The sequence below is a fragment of the Trichomonas vaginalis genome, chromosome II (assembly GCF_026262505.1).
Source record: "Trichomonas vaginalis G3 chromosome II, whole genome shotgun sequence".
Taxonomy (NCBI): domain Eukaryota; phylum Parabasalia; order Trichomonadida; family Trichomonadidae; genus Trichomonas; species Trichomonas vaginalis.
Window position 1 is genome coordinate 10198199 of NC_067204.1, and position 19574 is coordinate 10217772.

At 30.0% G+C, this 19574-nt stretch overlaps 6 protein-coding genes and 2 pseudogenes across 8 annotated transcripts, besides 1 other annotated feature; 7 read left to right on the forward strand and 1 right to left on the reverse strand.

The window, feature by feature from the left end:
* Positions 1–19574: part of a mobile genetic element that runs on past both edges of the window.
* Positions 29–581, forward strand: TVAGG3_0518670 (uncharacterized protein; the record flags this gene model as incomplete). The annotated part of the gene is made up of 1 exon (XM_051237154.1): positions 29–581. A coding segment is annotated over one exon (553 nt), but the record flags the coding sequence as incomplete, so codon positions are not given.
* On the forward strand, positions 1954–3333 carry TVAGG3_0518680 (phage tail repeat-like family; the record flags this gene model as incomplete). Its single annotated transcript, XM_001309060.1, has 1 exon — positions 1954–3333. One exon carries the CDS (start codon positions 1954–1956, stop codon positions 3331–3333), a length of 1380 nt encoding a protein of 459 aa, XP_001309061.1.
* TVAGG3_0518690 (uncharacterized protein) lies at positions 3646–4308 on the forward strand (the record flags this gene model as incomplete). Its single annotated transcript, XM_051237155.1, has 1 exon — positions 3646–4308. The coding sequence occupies one exon, from the start codon at positions 3646–3648 to the stop codon at positions 4306–4308; it is 663 nt and encodes a 220-aa protein (XP_051094979.1).
* On the forward strand, positions 4955–5507 carry TVAGG3_0518700 (annotated as a pseudogene). The gene has a single exon. A coding segment is annotated over exon 1 (553 nt).
* Positions 6112–7268, forward strand: TVAGG3_0518710 (annotated as a pseudogene). The gene has a single exon. A coding segment is annotated over exon 1 (1157 nt).
* Positions 10363–10599, forward strand: TVAGG3_0518720 (N-acetylmuramoyl-l-alanine amidase family; the record flags this gene model as incomplete). Its single annotated transcript, XM_001294636.1, has 1 exon — positions 10363–10599. One exon carries the CDS (start codon positions 10363–10365, stop codon positions 10597–10599), a length of 237 nt encoding a protein of 78 aa, XP_001294637.1.
* Positions 10620–10835, reverse strand: TVAGG3_0518730 (uncharacterized protein; the record flags this gene model as incomplete). The annotated part of the gene is made up of 1 exon (XM_051237156.1): positions 10620–10835. The coding sequence occupies one exon, from the start codon at positions 10833–10835 to the stop codon at positions 10620–10622; it is 216 nt and encodes a 71-aa protein (XP_051094980.1).
* On the forward strand, positions 17562–17954 carry TVAGG3_0518740 (phage tail repeat-like family; the record flags this gene model as incomplete). Its single annotated transcript, XM_051237157.1, has 1 exon — positions 17562–17954. The coding sequence occupies one exon, from the start codon at positions 17562–17564 to the stop codon at positions 17952–17954; it is 393 nt and encodes a 130-aa protein (XP_051094981.1).

The window sequence follows — 19574 nt, forward strand, 5'->3', positions numbered from 1 at the left end:
TTAAATATATTTTTTTATTCAATTATAAATGAGAAGACGTTTCACTAGTCAAAAGAACACTAACGCAAAAGCAGAGATTACGGTTGGTTATAACGTAAATGACGATAAATCACGAATTATTCAAAATGTTAAAGTTAATGTTAGCCCTGAATTAACAAGGTCAGCAACTCAACCAAATTTATTAACTCGTGACTTACCGAAAAAGGAGGAGGAAAATAAAGAAGATGGAGACCCAATCATTTTATCTGAACCCGGTAAAGAACCTGTTGAAATTCCCACATATCCAACATACCCCCCACCTCTTTCATCAAACATCGAGAACCCAGGAATCTATGATTCCAGTCGCAATGCGCCATATAAAATAGACATTAATTCTGAATTAATGAAAATTTACCGTGATATAATAACCGATAATTATGATTCAATAATAAATTTAATTGACCAATCCGGTTTAATTATTTTACCTTATGAATCATTAATTCACATTATCGCCATTCTTTGTGATGTTCAAGATTCAGACGTTAAGATTCAATTTTTCATAGATGATGATGTTTCATGCTGCGGAACAGTTGCAAAAATAAATCCTATAAAGGATATTAGCACAATTAAGATATCAAAGAACGGAACAACAACTGAACTTCATTTAACATATAATGATATTTATAATAAAATAGTTGATGAATATAAAATATCACTTGAAAAATTCTTTGTTAAGGCTATTTAATATTCAAGCATTAACATTAACGAATAATAATCCTTTGAATCATAATCAATAATAATTGACCTTTCACCAGTTTCTATCGTTTGTTTTATTTCTTTTTGTTCCCCACTATCTGGATCGGTCATTGTAATTGTTTTTGTTATAGTATCAGCTTTATCTTTAACTTCAATCTTTTTTCCATCGGGATATTTAAACCAAAATTCCAAAAATTCGATATTGTCAATCTGTTCATATTTTAATCTATCAATTGCATTTTTAATACCATCTGAAAATCTTATGAAATGGTCATTATATGGGTTTGATTGAACTAAATTTGAATGAAGTGAAATATAACCTGATGATGAATATGACATTGACTCATATTTTCTGAAAACACTAAAATTTATAACATGAATGAATTTCTTATTCGTTGAATTTATGAATTCTTGAGGTAATCTTATTCTAGTTTTATTTATCACTGGAAAATAACGCTTTACCATATTTTTAATCGTAATAAAAATGTCAATTATCAATATTATTTCGAATAATAGCTGTGAATTAAATTTAACAGTTAGCGGAATTTATAATGTTACTCTCGTTTCTGTGAGTGGTAAATTTAATCCCATTCTTTTAGACCTCAGATTATATATCATTTATTAAAGATGACCAAGAAAAAACGTATGATATGCATATAAATAATGTGATCACGAAAATGGGATATTAACACGATTTTAAGTTATTTAAACGAATCATTTATCATATGGTATGAAGAAAATTTTAAATCAAAACCCGATAAACTTTTTGAACTTGATGAAATAAATAACCTTATTAAATTTCCGCTGAAAATTAAATTTTGTACTCCTCATCTTCGTTCATTGTTGGGGATATTAAATTTTGAAAAAGATGTTGGGGATGTTTTGTATTCTGACACTGGTTCCAATTTCATTTTAATCAAATGTGATAAAGTTAATACCCCAATGAGATTTTCACATCAAACATTAGACCCTAACTCTTACCCATCAATACAAAACATTTTATCCATCAACTTAAACATATTTTCTTTATCATATCCGTTTCAATTATCCGGGAATTCATTTATTCTTCATTCAAAAGATTTATCAAATATTAAATTTAGAGTAACTGACCTATTTGATTGTGATTTAGAATTCATGAATGAAATATTATGGCAATTTCAAATAGAAAAAATAGGTGATGAGATAACGGATTAAATATTTATTTTTAAATCATAATAAATGATTAAACAACAACAACCACGACAACTTAAGGCACAGACCATTACATACGCCTTATATGCATATAATTCAAAGACGGCAGAACAAACGCAAAGGTTGAAATATGGAGATTTGGAGATAGTATTGAAAAATGACCATTTCGAATTCGTTTGCAAGGGTGGTGCAGTGATATCAAATATAAAAGAAATTTTATTTATGAATTCTAAAATTAAAGGAATAACGGATGATATAACATCAATTCCACCAGAAGAACAAAGATATTACGCATTAAATGCATTTCCTAAAGTTTTGAAGATTGGAAGATTTAATTTAAATGAGGAATTCATAAAAGGTTTCCTAAATGACATAATGAAGAAGGCAGATAAGGAATATGTCAACAGTGAGTTAATGAAGAAGGCAAATAAGGAATATGTCAACAGTGAGTTAGAGAAGAAAGCAGATAAGGAATATGTGGATAGTGAGTTAATGAAGAAAGCAGATAAGGAATATGTGGTTAGTGAGTTAGAGGAGAAAGCAGATAAGGGACTTGTGGCTAGTGCATTAATGAAGAAAGCAGATAAGGAATATGTTAATGAAAAAGATAATGAAATTAAAGAAATGGTTGGATGGTATCATGAATGGACATCAAAGATTTTAAAAACTAAAGCTGATACAGGATGGGTTTCAGGATGTTTAGACCTTAAAGCGGATAAAACTTATGTCAACAGTGAGTTAGAGAAGAAAGCAGATAAGGAATATGTGGATGGTGAGTTAGAGGAGAAGGCAGATAAGACTCATACACATACAAGTTTTACAACTTTTACAGCAGATGATATTACACTAAACACAACCTTGCCAAGTAAAGGTCCAACAATACCACCGGCAACAAGTCTAGTAGATACTTTGATATCTAATGACAATAGTATTATGCATCTAAGACAGGAACTCAATGTGCTTAAACAAATTTTGCCGAATCTTATTTACCCGGTTGGCTCATTATATGTTTCAATGAACTCTACCAGACCAGAAGTAGTACTTGGTGTTGGTGCATGGGAACAAATAGTCGACAGGTTTTTGTATTGTGCAAACTCTTCAAAGGAAATGGGTGGAAGTAAAACGATTACAGGTGAAAATTTACCTGCACACAGTCACTACATAGATTTAAGCACATCTCAAGCAGGTTGGCATAAGCATAGATATTGGGATTGGTCAGGAATGACAAAAGGTAAAGGATATGATGTTAAAGATGACGTTAAGTTTGCCATAAATTGTTACTGGAGTGACACTCAGGGAGAAGGAAACCATACACATCACGTTTCAGGATATACACAAACAACGGGACAAAGTAAAGAATACATGCCACCATTTATGACAGTTTACGCATGGTATAGAGTTCAATGAATGAACTAAATATATTTTATGTTTGTAATTAATTAGGTAATGAAGTAATGGATGAACTGCAGAAATAAATGTTTACGTTAATGGTTTCGTTAATGTTTACGTTAATGTTTTCAGGTCATTCAATAATTAATTATTTTTGAATAACTGATGAGGTCACCAGGTCACCAGGTCACCAGGTTATTTAACTTCTCTGAAAAAATGTGACAACATGACATTTAGACAACATAGTGGGAAATATAATGCAACCCAAAAATAAAGTTAGTTTTAAAATTATTTTTATTTATTTTTTTTATTTTGTATGTAAGAACAGAAATGTCAGTCGAAGCAAAAACATTCACGAACAAATCTAATGGCGAAACATTCACAAAAGGCACTTATAACGGTATTGAAGTCTTACGTAGAGACAAGGATGGTTACATTAATGCAACAAAGATGTGTCAGCAGTTTAGGAAAGACTTTAGAAAGTTGTTGGAAAATAAGTCCTGGGAAGAGTATTATAAGGCATTTTGTGAAGAATATAGCAACCGCCGGAATTCCGACGGTTGGTTTTTATACAAAATTCATGCGGGAATTCCTGATGAAATCAAACAGGTTAGAGGAACGTATGTAGACCCAAGACTTATAAACTATATAGCAATGTGGGCTTCTCCAAAATATTGCATAGCAGTTGGAAAAATTATGGACTCCATAGACAAGAAAGTTCATGAGAAATTAGATGAAGAAGAACTCGAAGATACAGTGGAGAATGCTGAACATTTGTTTGAAGAAGAAGTTGGAAAAATGCGCGAAAAACAATTAGAACATGAACGCGAGATATGTTATGGTTATAGAGATTCTCCATACGAACTAGACCAATGGGAACAAGAAGATTTAAAGAGAGAATTTAGAGAATATGAACTCGCTAAGATAGCATTTGAAGCTGCAGAAAAGAAGTTAAAAGCTTGGGGTTGTTTTGTACAAAAATATTGTGAGTAAATGAACCATTTATTTTTATTGAATTCACCAAAAATAATTTTTAGGGTAGATGGTTAGATCTAACCTCATTTCTAACCTCATGACATTTAGACAACAACACAGGAGGAAGGCAGTTATGAATTATTTTTGAAGAACTGAAGGTGCTACCATGTTACCATGTGCTACCAGGTTAATTAACTTCTTTTAAAAAATGAGACAACATGACATTTAGACAACATCATGGGTTATTCAATAATTAATTATTTTTGAAGAACTGAAGGTGCTACCATGTTACCATGTGCTACCAGGTTAATTAACTTCTTTTAAAAAATGAGACAACATGACATTTAGACAACATCATGGGTTATTCAATAATTAATTATTTTTGAAGAACTGAAGGTGCTACCATGTTACCATGTGCTACCAGGTTAATTAACTTCTTTAAAAAATGAGACAACATGACATTTAGACAACATCATGGGTTATTCAATAATTAATTATTTTTGAAGAACTGAAGGTGCTACCATGTTACCATGTGCTACCAGGTTAATTAACTTCTTTTAAAAAATGAGACAACATGACATTTAGACAACATTTACGAAAATATGATGCAGTCCAAAAATAAAGTTAGTTTTAAAATTATTTTTATTTTTTTATTCCTATATAAATGACAGCAACAAACAACAGCAACAGCAACTTTATCGTTTCTGATGAAAAAGTTATTGATTCATTAGCTGAGGAATTAGTTATGGCAGAAACTAAAACCCTCAACGAAAGAATTGGTGAAAACAGGATTGATTTACATAACTACCTCAAACACGATGGAGGAGAGGAAGGAAAACTGGTATGGCTTTATTAGTAAATAAAATATCAAATTTAACGATTATAGATGTTGATATCAATAAATCATACAATGATGAACTTAAAGAAACAGTTAGAAAAGACATTTTATCAAACTTTCGGATAAAGATGTTATCGTTAAAACTGCATCAGGAGGTCTTCACATTTATTGCAACACTAATTTCTTCTATTCAACCTCGAACAGAATGATTAAATGTTATTCCTGCAATGATTATGATATTGACATAATGACTTCTATGGATGATTCAAAGCGTTCATTAGTGGTTATGGCTGATTCAAGAGTTCGAAAGAATGCATCAGAACCAATCAATACATACTCATTCATTCGTGGAAGTTATGATTCAACATTAACTAGAACAGTGAATGATATATTAAATGATTTGAATATTAAGGTAAGAGTTGAACAGAAGAATGAAGAAATAAAGACTATCATGAATGAAAACAAAGATGTAAACATTGACGATAAACTAGCTCAAAGCATAGTTGATGGCATCTGTGATTTTGAAGTACATAATGATGGTGGAAACATGAATTTAGAAAAAGAAGTTACATTATTCACACTGTTTCAAGCAATTAATTCGTTACCTAATCATTTAATTAATGAAGCATACGATAACGTTTATAACTTCTGCAACTTAACTGAAAATGCAAAAAGTAATTTTGAAAAAGCACGTAGTAGATATGCACATTTAATGACTTCTCCATTTGTTTTGGTGAAGATTCTAAAACTTTATCAAAAGGAATATTATGATGAATATGTTTTACCTTTATTACGTAAGCCAAAAATAACATTTGATATCAAAACTTGATGACTCGTTTTTGATAACAGATATTAGACGCAAGGCTGAAAATCATCAGTATAAAAACAGTTCTGAAGTAATTGAGGATTTATCACGTGTAATTCGTTTTGTAGATTGTGGAAATAAATATTTCATTCAAAAGGACTATAATATTCACGATAAAATGAATCAAATATCATTCGTTCTTCAATCAAACATGAAAGAGTCACTTAAAATGATTAAATTATTTAAAGAAGAAGGTAAAACAATAACATCATGGGATGTACTACTAAATCAATTGTCTTCATTAACCGTTAAGGGTGTTTGCTTTAAATCTGATTCCCCAGATGTTTTCTCAACGTTTCAGGGTTATAAATACAACGTTCTCGAAAAACTAGATTACTCAAAAATTGAGATGTTTATGGATTTCATTAAAGAAGCCATATGTGATAATAACGATGAAGTGTATAAATACCTTCTCGGCTGGATTGCATCAATGATTCAACATCCTGGAATCAAGAATGAAACAGCAATTATTTTGAAAGGACTTCAGGGAACAGGTAAAAACAGATTTACAGATATTATTTCTGAACTTCTCGCTGGTTATTCATGTAAAAACATTACTGAAATAAGTGAGCTAACGGGTAATTTCAACTCAGTAGTTGAAATAAAATGTTTCTTGTACTTAATGAACTCAAGAATGTAGGTGAAGACAGACTCGCAAACTTCAACGCTTTGAAATCAATTATAACGGATAATGAGATTAGAATTAATGAAAAGAATCAACCCAGAAGAACTGCTCAGAATGTTGCAAACTTTGTTTTCGTAACTAACAACGTCTACCCTGTCAAAATTGAAGTTGGAGACAGAAGATACGTAGTTTTAAGGGTTAATGGTAAATTCAAAGGTCAATTTGATTACTTCAAGAATTTAATGGATTCATGCACTAAGGAATTTTATGATAACCTTTTAACATATTTTATGCAATATGACCTTTCATCATTTAATGTACGAATCATACCGATGACTGAAGCCAAACAAGATTTAATTGAATTATCAACAAATCCTTTAGATGTATGGATAAATACACATTATGATGAATTGTGTGCAGGTATGACGTGTGAAAATGCTCTATTCTGCAAACCATCAGACATGAAAGACAAGAATTTCCAAATGAGTATTAAGGATAAATGTGAAAGGAAACAAAGAAGAATAGACGGTAAACAAACATGGTGTTATGTTTTGAAAGAAGAAATGAAAGGATTATATAAACAGGTTGAACCAAACGATAATGAGGAATCATTTACTGACGATGAAATACCTGTGAATGATGCTTTATAAAGTATGATTGGAATTTATTTTTGCCTTCCTCCTGTGTTGTTGTCTAAATGTCATGTTGTCTCATTTTTTAAAAGAAGTTAATTAACCTGGTAGCACATGGTAACATGGTAGCACCTTCAGTTCTTCAAAAATAATTAATTATTGAATAACCATGATGTTGTCTAAATGTCATGTTGTCTCATTTTTTAAAAGAAGTTAATTAACCTGGTAGCACATGGTAACATGGTAGCACCTTCAGTTCTTCAAAAATAATTAATTATTGAATAACCCATGATGTTGTCTAAATGTCATGTTGTCTCATTTTTTAAAAGAAGTTAATTAACCTGGTAGCACATGGTAACATGGTAGCACCTTCAGTTCTTCAAAAATAATTAATTATTGAATAACCCATGATGTTGTCTAAATGTCATGTTGTCTCATTTTTTAAAAGAAGTTAATTAACCTGGTAGCACATGGTAACATGGTAGCACCTTCAGTTCTTCAAAATAATTAATTATTGAATAACCCATGATGTTGTCTAAATGTCATGTTGTCTCATTTTTTAAAAGAAGTTAATTAACCTGGTAGCACATGGTAACATGGTAGCACCTTCAGTTCTTCAAAAATAATTAATTATTGAATAACCCATGATGTTGTCTAAATGTCATGTTGTCTCATTTTTTAAAAGAAGTTAATTAACCTGGTAGCACATGGTAACATGGTAGCACCTTCAGTTCTTCAAAAATAATTAATTATTTGAATAACCATGATGTTGTCTAAATGTCATGTTGTCTCATTTTTTAAAAGAAGTTAATTAACCTGGTAGCACATGGTAACATGTAGCACCTTCAGTTCTTCAAAAATAATTCATAACTGCCTTCCTCCTGTGTTGTTGTCTAAATGTCATGTTGTCTCAAACTTTAGAACGGCATAATTTAAATTTTTATTTTTATCATAAATGAATACCCCACAAGCTCAAAATTTACCACGAATCATAACAAGGAGGAAATGATAAAATGATGCAAGAACATGTTAAAAATAACAAACCACTAAAATTGAGAAAATGTGGTTATGCAGTAATGATGGAAAGAGAGATGTTGTCGAAGAGGAATAAAAATTAAATTTGGATTGAGTTTAAAAATTCATCTTTATTAAATTCATCTTTCCAACAATTTATTTATTCTATTAAATTCTTTTATTTTTGCTTCACTCAGTTTAATGATTGAACGGTAAGTTTCTAATTTTTCGATTATTTCTTTATCGTTTTCCCCACCGCATTGTGGCTTCTTTTTGTAATAGCATATTTTTGATTTAATTCTGTTTAGTTTCTTTTTATATTCATCGTCTGGACTCTTGACTGCTTCGTTGCCACTCATTTCTTACGAAATAAAAAAATTAAATATTATTTAAATATAATGGAGTAATAAAATAAATCGGAATTTCTATTAATTTATTGTCAACTTCAACTAATGCATTGCCGTTAATATATCTAACAAATTCAGCTATTGTGTCAAATCTTCGTCTTCTTTTTGACATTGATTTATCAGTTTTTCCATAATCGAGATGAATTAAAAACTTTATTCCTTGTTTAAAATTCATGAGCCCGAATTAATTTGTTCACGTTTAACATCATTTAACTTTTCATTTGCTTTCTAATATATTCCCATTCTTTTGAAATATCATTTTTCATTTCCACCGGTTTCATGTTTATTGTTCTATGCCATGTATTATTATAATAATATACTAACTGTTGTATGATGGAGTCATGATTTCCATCCCAGTATATCTGACCGTTAACCCCTAACGCATCTCTAAGAGTTCTCATTACCGCATCAACTATTTTATTATGAAAGTCTTATGATTTAAACGTAACAAAAAAAGTCACACAACCCTTCCACATATACTACTCGTTTTTGAATAAATCAAGATTTAAAAAATGTTCAAAATTGTAAGACATTTACACTCAGCCCATAAATGATGTAATAAACACATTAAAAAAAATTAACATTAATTTTAAAATAATTTATTTTATCTTTTATAAAAGAAGCTATATATATAGATGATGTCAGATATTCCGCGATTAATTAAACATTGTTTAAATCATGAATGAAATCAATGGAGTCATAATCAAAGACCTCATAAACGAGAAAAATAAATTTCTTACATTTTTTGAATAATTTATTTTTTTTTAATTCGTAAGAAATGAACGGAACAAGATTCGTGACTGTGAATCAATTAATGAATAAACTTTCACCAATTCTCGCCCAGGTTAAACAAGTAGACGTTTATTTTGATGATTACATAGAAAGTTTATTTTATAAAGGTAAGTTTAATATTAAATCCATTGCTTTTGCATTTGATGGTAAATTAATCGAAAATTCAAAAATTTGGGAATTAATTCCGGATATTGAATTTATAACAAATATTAATGATAAATGGTTTAAACAACAAAATCACCTCACTAAAGTTCTTTGTAGATTAATGATTAAAACTGAGGAAAAAGAATTTAACAGGTTTAAATATCATCCATGTAAAATTTTAGAACTTGGTAACAAAAAACTTCAGAAAAAATTAAACGATAGACTATCAAAATATAGAATTGAAAGAATAAATAAACTCGCTATTGGTAATTATGATGATGAAGAAGAATTTGATGAGTTCAACATTGAACTTTAAGAAACTAATGATTATTTGAATTTATGAAATCAATTATTTGATTCATTCTTTCTTCAATCTCTTCTATTCTTTTTGTTAAATCATCAATTTTCATTAATGAGGTGATTCTTGATTGGGGAATAGATTTCAAACTAATCACTCCTTTTATTTTTGAAATTTTGAATCCATCAACTTTAAACATTTTATTCAATTTACATGTTGTCAATTCTTCAAATAATTTTTTATTATTAGCATAATAGTCATTACATTCTTCAACAGATGAAAAAATTTTTATTTCAGTAATTGGTTTAACAACGTTTATTTTTTGTTGAACATTATCACTTTCATTTATTTCTTCCTCCTCTATTCCATTTATTTTTAAAACCGGTTTCATTTATCATTAAATAAAAATTAGAATATAAGTGATGAAATATATTTTTTAATTTTTATTAAATCAGAAATGGCGGCAGGATTCTTTAAAAAATTATGGGATGGAATTAAGAAAGCTGCGGGTTGGGTTTATAAAAAGGTTATTAAACCTGTTGCAAACTTTTTGGCACCAGTAGCGAAAACGGCAGGAACTATCATAGGTGGAGTATTAGGTACAAAAGCAGGTAATCCAGCGATGGGAGCACAAGCAGGTAACGCAATTGGTGGAATAGCTGAAGGAATACTTAATAAAATAGGAGGTAAATAGTGGAAAAATAAATATTATTTTTATCTTAGTATTGGTTGTAGTCTTTGATAAACTTTTTCTCCTTTATTTAAAATTTCTCTTATTGGGGCAGCTTTTGGCGTTATTGATTCAGCTACGTCACTAATTGCTTCTTTATTCTTAAATAACCAATTTGCTCCCTTCTTCATTGTTTCCCAAACTTTACTCGCTCCTCTTTTTACTCTATCCCACAGTTTCTTAAATATACCTGCAGCCATAGTTGATTATTTCATTAAAATTAAAAATTCATTTACATCTTTTAATTTTGATTTTTTTATTTATTAATAAATGACGACTAACTATTTAGTGCCAAACACTAAACCGATTAATGGAAATGTGTTTCATTCATTCGAAAAGATAAATGAAATATTCGCAAAGAATGACGGTAGAAGATATTATAGAGAACTTGAAAGTTCATGCTATGACTCTGATACTCCATATTTTGATGATAAACAAACTCATTTAAGAATTACAAATCCAGCTCATGATGTGAACCAATTAGGTGACACATATATTAAACGTAAAGTTAAAGTAACTCTAGTTTCAAATAAAGCTTTCACATGTGATGCCGCTTTTAAATGTATGCGTTTATTCGTTGGTTACAAATCATCAAATCAAAGCTTTAAACAATTAGAAGTAGAAACCGAAAGAGGTGATGCCGGTTATCTTCAGATGGATTGTGCCCGTGAATCTTTCGCATTTGCAACATATAAACCAAAATCAGAAAGGAAGTTAAAAAGTTTTCATTCGTTATATAATAATGTTCAAAAAATATGATAACTCAGTATGTGGTAAATATATTGACCCTTCAGAAGTTTTTCAAGAAAGCAAATGAAGAAGTTGATATCACTTTTGATATGATTATTCCGGTAAATGATTTGTTAGCATTTCAGGCGTTCGATGATTATCCTAAATCATTTGGTGAAATCATTCTTAAATATTATGTTTTCAGGGATACTTTAGTATTTTGTCAGGTTGACCCGTTAAGAGTTGCTGATTTACAAAATTACGTTTATGAAAAGATAACTGATGAAAATTATGAAAAGATTATGAATCATGTTTATAAATATGATCGCAAATTCCAACAAATCGGACTTCCTGCCAAATTAATTACAAGCTTAGCCGCTACATCTGCTGAGGCAACAGTTGATGACGTTATTATTTCATGCACAAAGATGGAAGTTTTAGAGGATAAATGCATTACACCAGGATACGGTTTAATTGAAGAATCAGTTAAAGCAATACCACGTTTATTCAGTAAGGAAGATCCATTCATGATTCCAGCTCAACATATTGACGTTCGTTCACTAAATGGAGGTTGCATCACTCCTGAAGGTATCAGCTCAGATTTCTCATACGCTCTTCATAATGTTACAGATGTTGTGTTAACATTTCCGAAGAATGCAATGCAAAGAACGGTTTTAGAAAATCCAATGCTTCGAGGTCTTCAGGTCACTATAGATTCCAGAAACTTCCCCGATCAAGCGATGACCACAGTGGGCGACATATTCTTTACACGTATGCTTCAAGCTTCTGATTTAGATGGAGTGAATGAATGCACGGAAGAATACGAGGACTCATTAACTAGACCACTGAATGATGATAATGGCACGCCATTAGCTAGAACATGGAAAGACCAAACTTCATTCTTATGCACTATTCCAGTTCAACGTGATGGAGCGGGTATATTCTTTGATGGATTAGAAACTTTCAACTCACAAGTTACAGTACAAGTGAAAGCTTATCCAATCATTCAGGGTGTAAATGACACTTACTGTTCAAAGGTGACAAATCCTCCTCAGGTTTGGTTTACTAGGACTACGTATTGGACATGGACACGGATGAAGGTTTGAAATATCATCCAACAGGTACACCACCACAGTATAGAAGTTCATATGATGAAATATTGATGAATAGAAATGTTTAAAATTATAAATTTATTTTTGATTAAATGGATTTAAATTCTGAAGAATTAGCAGGAGTATATAATACTACATAGATGATATGATTAATGAAGCATTGAGTGATAATAGAAATGCTCTATCTAAGGAAAAATTAATGAAAATTCCATATTCTGAATGTTACTTAAATTCAATCACTGCAGCAATTGGTAAACAGAATAAAGGTAAAACATTAACGATATTAAAACAAATTATCATTATTGCTAACACTTCACCCCATTCACATGTGTTAATTTATATCAACCGTTCAGGTTCACCTTCAGATGATACATTTGAATCTTTAAAGCATTTAATCAAAATTCCAATTATTTATTTATCACAAGAAGAAGCAGAAGATTATTTAAAAAACTTTTTAATGTATAAAGAATTATATAATACAATCAAGAAGCAAGGATTAGAGGATAAAATTATTAATAAACAAAGGGATGAATTATTTGAAACACTTTCTATTTCAAATTTTGATAGAGAATTTTTGCATTCACTCATTTTTCTAGATGATGCAGTGAAATCAAAACTAATAACAAATGAGAAATCATATTTTAATCAGTTATTAACTCAATGTCGACACATTCAGTGTTCATTCTTCATGGCTGTTCAATACTTCAAAGCATTAAGCACAAACATTAAATCAAATCTATCAACACTTTTCATTTTCAGTGGGTTTAGTCGTCAACAGTTGAACGTTATGCTTTATCAAGTGAATTTACCAATGAGCATTAATGAACTTTACACACAATATCAACAATTAGGTGAACATGGAAAAATAATAGTTGATTTAAATAAAGGAAGTGTTAAATTTGATTAACTTTTTATAATTAATTTTTATTTTTTATTTATAATTAAACATGACAGAAATAGCAAATCTTCTACAGGTTCCATTAAAACAAGGGACAAACAAAAAGGGTGCATATAATAGAACTATGAAAGTTCCAGACGGAATGAAAGAATTAGTCCACATTGTTGCCGGTCTTCAAAAGATGTTAAACAAATGAGAAACGTTTTAACATTACCAGAAGCTCAAGCATATGCCAAACGTCATGGACCAAATTGGGAAGCACATGAAGCAGACATTACAGGACCAAATGGAAAGCCTGATGGTATAAATGAAGTTTTCGTTACTGATGGTCAAGGAAATATTAAAGTCATAAATGGTATAAATTAACAATGACGGATTATCCTAAACGTAAAGCATATAATGAATGTTATCCTATGCAATTTGATGAAAATGGAAAAGCTGTTAAACAATACATTGGAGAAGGTGAAAATGGTCCAATTATTCATACCATCTTATTCCATATTCTTATTTCAATGAAGAATTAAATGCTGTTGAAGAGGACCGGATGGATTACCACGATATGTTAATCAGTTTGATGGTCAATATGCAATATTTGAGACCTGAAATTCCAGCTAAGAAATTCTTTAAAGTTGCTTTATTCGATCCAGTGTTCAATGAACAGAAAGAAGCAATGAAAGCAGAATTTAAACCAATTCAAGTGGCAAGAATTTCTTCATCTTCACTTTCAGAAGCGTTCAAGGAATTGATAAAGAAACCACTTTATTCTCAACAAGGTTATAACTTTGATTTAATTAAAGAAAGTGATAGACGTAAATTAGAAAAATCAGATGGTTTTAAGAATGCATGTAATGAAATGATTAAAGATATTGTAAATGATAAAATAAGACTGGAAGAAACTCAAAGCAATATCAATAACATAATTGGTGCAGTTACAAAGAAAGTATAAGCAAACAAGGATGAACCTTGGGATATTACCGTAACAACTAAATAAAACTTTAAATATATTTTTCTTTTTTTTATTCGATTATAAATGAGAAGACGTTTCACTAGTCAAAAGAACACTAACGCAAAAGCAGAGATTACGGTTGGTTATAACGTAAATGATGATAAATCACGAATTATTCAAAATGTTAAAGTTAATGTTAGTCCTGAATTAACAAGGTCAGCAACTCAACCAAATTTATTAACTCGTGACTTACCGAAAAAGGAGGAGGAAAATAAAGAAGATGGAGACCCAATCATTTTATCTGAACCCGGTAAAGAACCTGTTGAAATTCCCACTTATCCAACATACCCCCCGCCTCTTTCATCAAACATCGAGAACCCAGGAATCTACGATTCCAGTCGCAATGCGCCATATAAAATAGACATTAATTCAGAATTAATGAAAATTTACCGTGATATAATAATTAATAATTATGATTCAATAATAAATTTAATTGATCAATCCGGTTTAATTATTTTACCTTATGAATCATTAATTCACATTATCGCCATTCTTTGTGATGTTCAAGATTCAGACGTTAAGATTCAATTTTTCATAGATGATGAGGTTTCATGCTGCGGAACAGTTGCAAAAATAAATCCTATAAAGGATATTAGCACAATTAAGATATCAAAGAACGGAACAACAACTGAACTTCATTTAACATATAATGATATTTATAATAAAATAGTTGATGAATATAAAATATCACTTGAAAAATTCTTTGTTAAGGCCATTTAATATTCAAGCATTAACATTATTGAATAATAATCCTTTGAATCATAATCAATAATAATTGACCTTTCACCAGTTTCTATCGTTTGTTTTATTTCTTTTTGTTCCCCACTATCTGGATCGGTCATTGTAATTGTTTTTGTTATAGTATCAGCTTTATCTTTAACTTCAATCTTTTTTCCATCAGGATATTTAAACCAAAATTCCAAAAATTCGATATTGTCAATCTGTTCATATTTTAATCTATCAATTACATTTTTAATACCATCTGAAAATCTTAATGAAATGGTCATTATATGGGTTTGATTGAACTAAATTTGAATGAAGTGAAATATAACCTGATGATGAATATGACATTGACTCATATTTTCTGAAAACACTAAAATTTATAACATGAATGAATTTCTTATTCGTTGAATTTATGAATTCTTGAGGTAATCTTATCCTAGTTTTATTTATCACTGGAAAATAACGCTTTACCATATTTTTAATCGTAATAAAAATGTCAATTATCAATATTATTTCGAATAATAACTGTGAATTAAATTTAACAGTTAGCGGAATTTATAATGTTACTCTCGTTTCTGTGAGTGGTAAATTTAATCCCATTCTTTTAGACCCTTCAGATTATATATCATTTATTAAAGATGACCATGAAAAAACGTATGATATGTATATAAATAATGTGATAGCGAAATGGGATATTAACATGATTTTAAGTTATTTAAATGAATCATTTATCGTATGGTATGAAGAAAATTTTAAATCAAAACCTGATAAACTTTTTGAACTTGATGAAATAAATAACCTTATTAAATTTCCGCTGAAAATTAAATTTTGTACTCCTCATCTTCGTTCATTGTTGGGGATATTAAATTTTGAAAAAGATGTTGGGGATGTTTTGTATTCTGACACTGGTTCCAATTTCATTTTAATCAAATGTGATAAAGTTAATACCCCAATGAGATTTTCACATCAAACATTAGACCCTAACTCTTACCCATCAATACAAAACATTTTATCCATCAACTTAAACATATTTTCTTTATCATATCCGTTTCAATTATCCGGGAATTCATTTATTCTTCATTCAAAAGATTTATCAAATATTAAATTTAGAGTAACTGACCTATTTGATTGTGATTTAGAATTCATGAATGAAATATTATGGCAATTTCAAATAGAAAAAATAGTGATGAGATAACGGATTAAATATTATTTTTAAATCATAATAAATGATTAAACAACAGCAACCACAACAACTTAAGGCACAAAGCACCCAGGTCCCTCAGACCATTACATACGCCATATATGCATATAATTCAAAGACGGCAGAACAAACGCAAAGGTTGAAATATGGAGATTTGGAGATAGTATTGAAAAATGACCATTTCGAATTCGTTTGCAAAGGTGGTGCAGTGATATCAAATATAAAAGAAATTTTATTTATGAATTCAAAAATTAAAGGAATAACGGATGATATAACATCAATTCCACCAGAAGAACAGAGATATTACGCATTAAATGCATTTCCTAAAGTTTTGAAGATTGGAAGATTTAATTTAAATGAGGAATTCATAAAAGGTTTCCTAAATGACATAATGGAGAAGGCAGATAAGGAATATGTGGATATGAGTTAAAGAAGAGGACAGATAAGGAATATGTGGATGAAAAAGATAATGAAATTAAAAGAAATGGTTGAATGGTATCATGAATGACATCAAAGATTTTAAAAAACTAAACTGATAAAGGATGGGTTTCAGGATGTTTAGACCTTAAAGCGGATAAAACATATGTTAACGATGAGTTAGGGAAGAAGGCAGATAAGGAATATGTTAACGAAATATACCAAAGTTTGATAGGAACAAAAAAATATTGAAACTATTGTTGGCGACTTTTCTGTCAATGAAAAAATAAATATTTTAGATGGCAGTTTGTACACTCCTTAAAAATGGTATACGGTGGAAACTCATTCCGAAAAATAACAATGAAATGTATGTAAGTTATAAAAAGAATGATGGCACAAGTAAAGTTCCATTAGACAACAACTGCTTACTTAAACTTATATGGAGACGAACAAAAGAAATATTTAAGAGTTTATGAAATGGCAGATATGACATTGCCTGACCCAGCTCCAGCACCATATTATTATGACTATGGAGATGATGTCAGAACACCACATGTAGATGAACAAAAGTTAACATTATATTTAGATTATTATAGATATAAAAGATATAATGCAATAGAAAAAACGAGAATAGTATATTATTATACAGATGACAGAAATAAATATTATAGTCAAGATTTTACCTACCCTGAAAACATAAGATTATATTATAAAAAATATTCTGACACAAACCAGAAGAAACCTGAAATAGTTACACTATATTTTAAGTTCAAAAGAGACAATCCTATAATATCTCATATGTTTGATTTAATGAACCCAGTAGGTTCTATTTATACATCTATGGATGCAAGAGGTCCTCAAGTAATGTTTGGTGTTGGTGCATGGGAACAAATAGTTGACAGGTTTTTGTATTGTGCAAACTCTTCAAAGGAAACAGGAGGAAGTAAAACGATTTCAGGTGAAAATTTACCTGCACATAGTCACTACATAGATTTAAGCACATCTCAAGCAGGTTGGCATAAGCATAGATATTGGGATTGGTCAGGAATGACAAAAGGTAAAGGATATGATGTTAAAGACGACGTTAAGTTTGCCATAAATTGTTACTGGAGTGACACTCAGGGAGAAGGAAACCATACACATTTCGTTTCAGGATATACACAAACAACGGGACAAAGTAAAGAATACATGCCACCATTTATGACTGTATTCGCATGGTATAGAGTTCAATGAACACACTTAACCCAAAGGTTTAGGCTTACCGAATGAACTAAATATATTTTATGTCTGTAATTAATTAGGTAATGAAGTAATGGATGAACTACAGAAAAGAAGTTAAAAGCTTGGGGTCGTTTTGTACAAAATATTGTGAGTAAATGATTAGGTTATTCAATAATTAATTATTTTTGAAGAACTGAAGGGGTCACCAGGTCACCAGGTCATTTCACTTCTCTGAAAAAATGAGACAACATGACATTTTGACAACATCATGGGTTATTCATAATAATTATTTTTGAAGAACTGAAGGGGTCACCAGGTCACCAGGTCATTTCACTTCTCTGAAAAAATGAGACAACATGACATTTTGACAACATCATGGGTTATTCAATAATTAATTATTTTTGAAGAACTGAAGGGGTCACCAGGTCACCAGGTCATTTCACTTCTCTGAAAAAATGAGACAACATGACATTTTGACAACATCACAGAAAATTTGATGCAGTCCAAAAATAAAGTTAGTTTTAAAATTATTTTTATTTTTTTATTCCTATATAAATGACAGCAACAAACAACAACAGCAACTTTATCGTTTCTGATGAAAAAGTTATTGATTCATTAGTTGTGGAATTAGTTGTGGCAGAAACTAAAACCCTCAACGAAAGAATCGGTGAAAACATGATTGATTTACATAACTACCTCAAACATGATGGAGGAAGAGGAAGGAAAACTGGTACAGCTTTATTAGTAAATAAAATTTCAAATTTAACGATTATAGATGTTGATATCAATAAATCGTACAATGATGAACTTAAAGAAACAGTTAGAAAAGACATTTTATCAAAACTTTCGGATAAAGATGTTATCGTTAAAACCGCATCAGGAGGTCTTCACATTTATTGCAACACTAATTTCTTCTATGCAGTTTCGAACAGAATGATTAAATGTTATTCCTGCAATGATTATGATATTGACATAATGACTTCTATGGATGATTCAAAACGTTCTTTAGTGGTTATGGCTGATTCAAGAGTTCGAAAGAATGCAACAGAACCAATCAATACATACTCATTCATTCGTGGAAGTTATGATTCAACATTAACTAGAACAGTGAATGATATATTAAATGATTTGAATATTAAGGTAAGAGTTGAACAGAAGAGCGAAGAAATAAAGAGTATAATGAATGAAAACAAAGATGTAAACATTGACGATAAACTAGCTCAGAGCATAGTGATGGGCATCTGTGATTTTGAAGTACATAATGATGTGGAAACATGAATTTAGAAAAAGAAATAACATTATTCACACTGTTTCAAGCTATTAATTCGTTACCTAATTCATTTAATTAATGAAGCATACGATAACGTTATAACTTCTGCAACTTAACTGAAAATGCAAAAAGTAATTTTTGAAAAAAGCACGTAGTAGATATGCACATTTAATGACTTCTCATTTGTTTTGGTGAAGATTCTAAAACTTTATCAAAAGGAATATTATGATGAATATGTTTTACCTTTATTACGTAAGTCAAAAATAACATTTGATATCAAACTTGATGACTCGTTTTTGATAACAGATATTAGACGCAAGGCTGAAAATCATCAGTATAAAAACAGTTCTGAAGTAATTGAG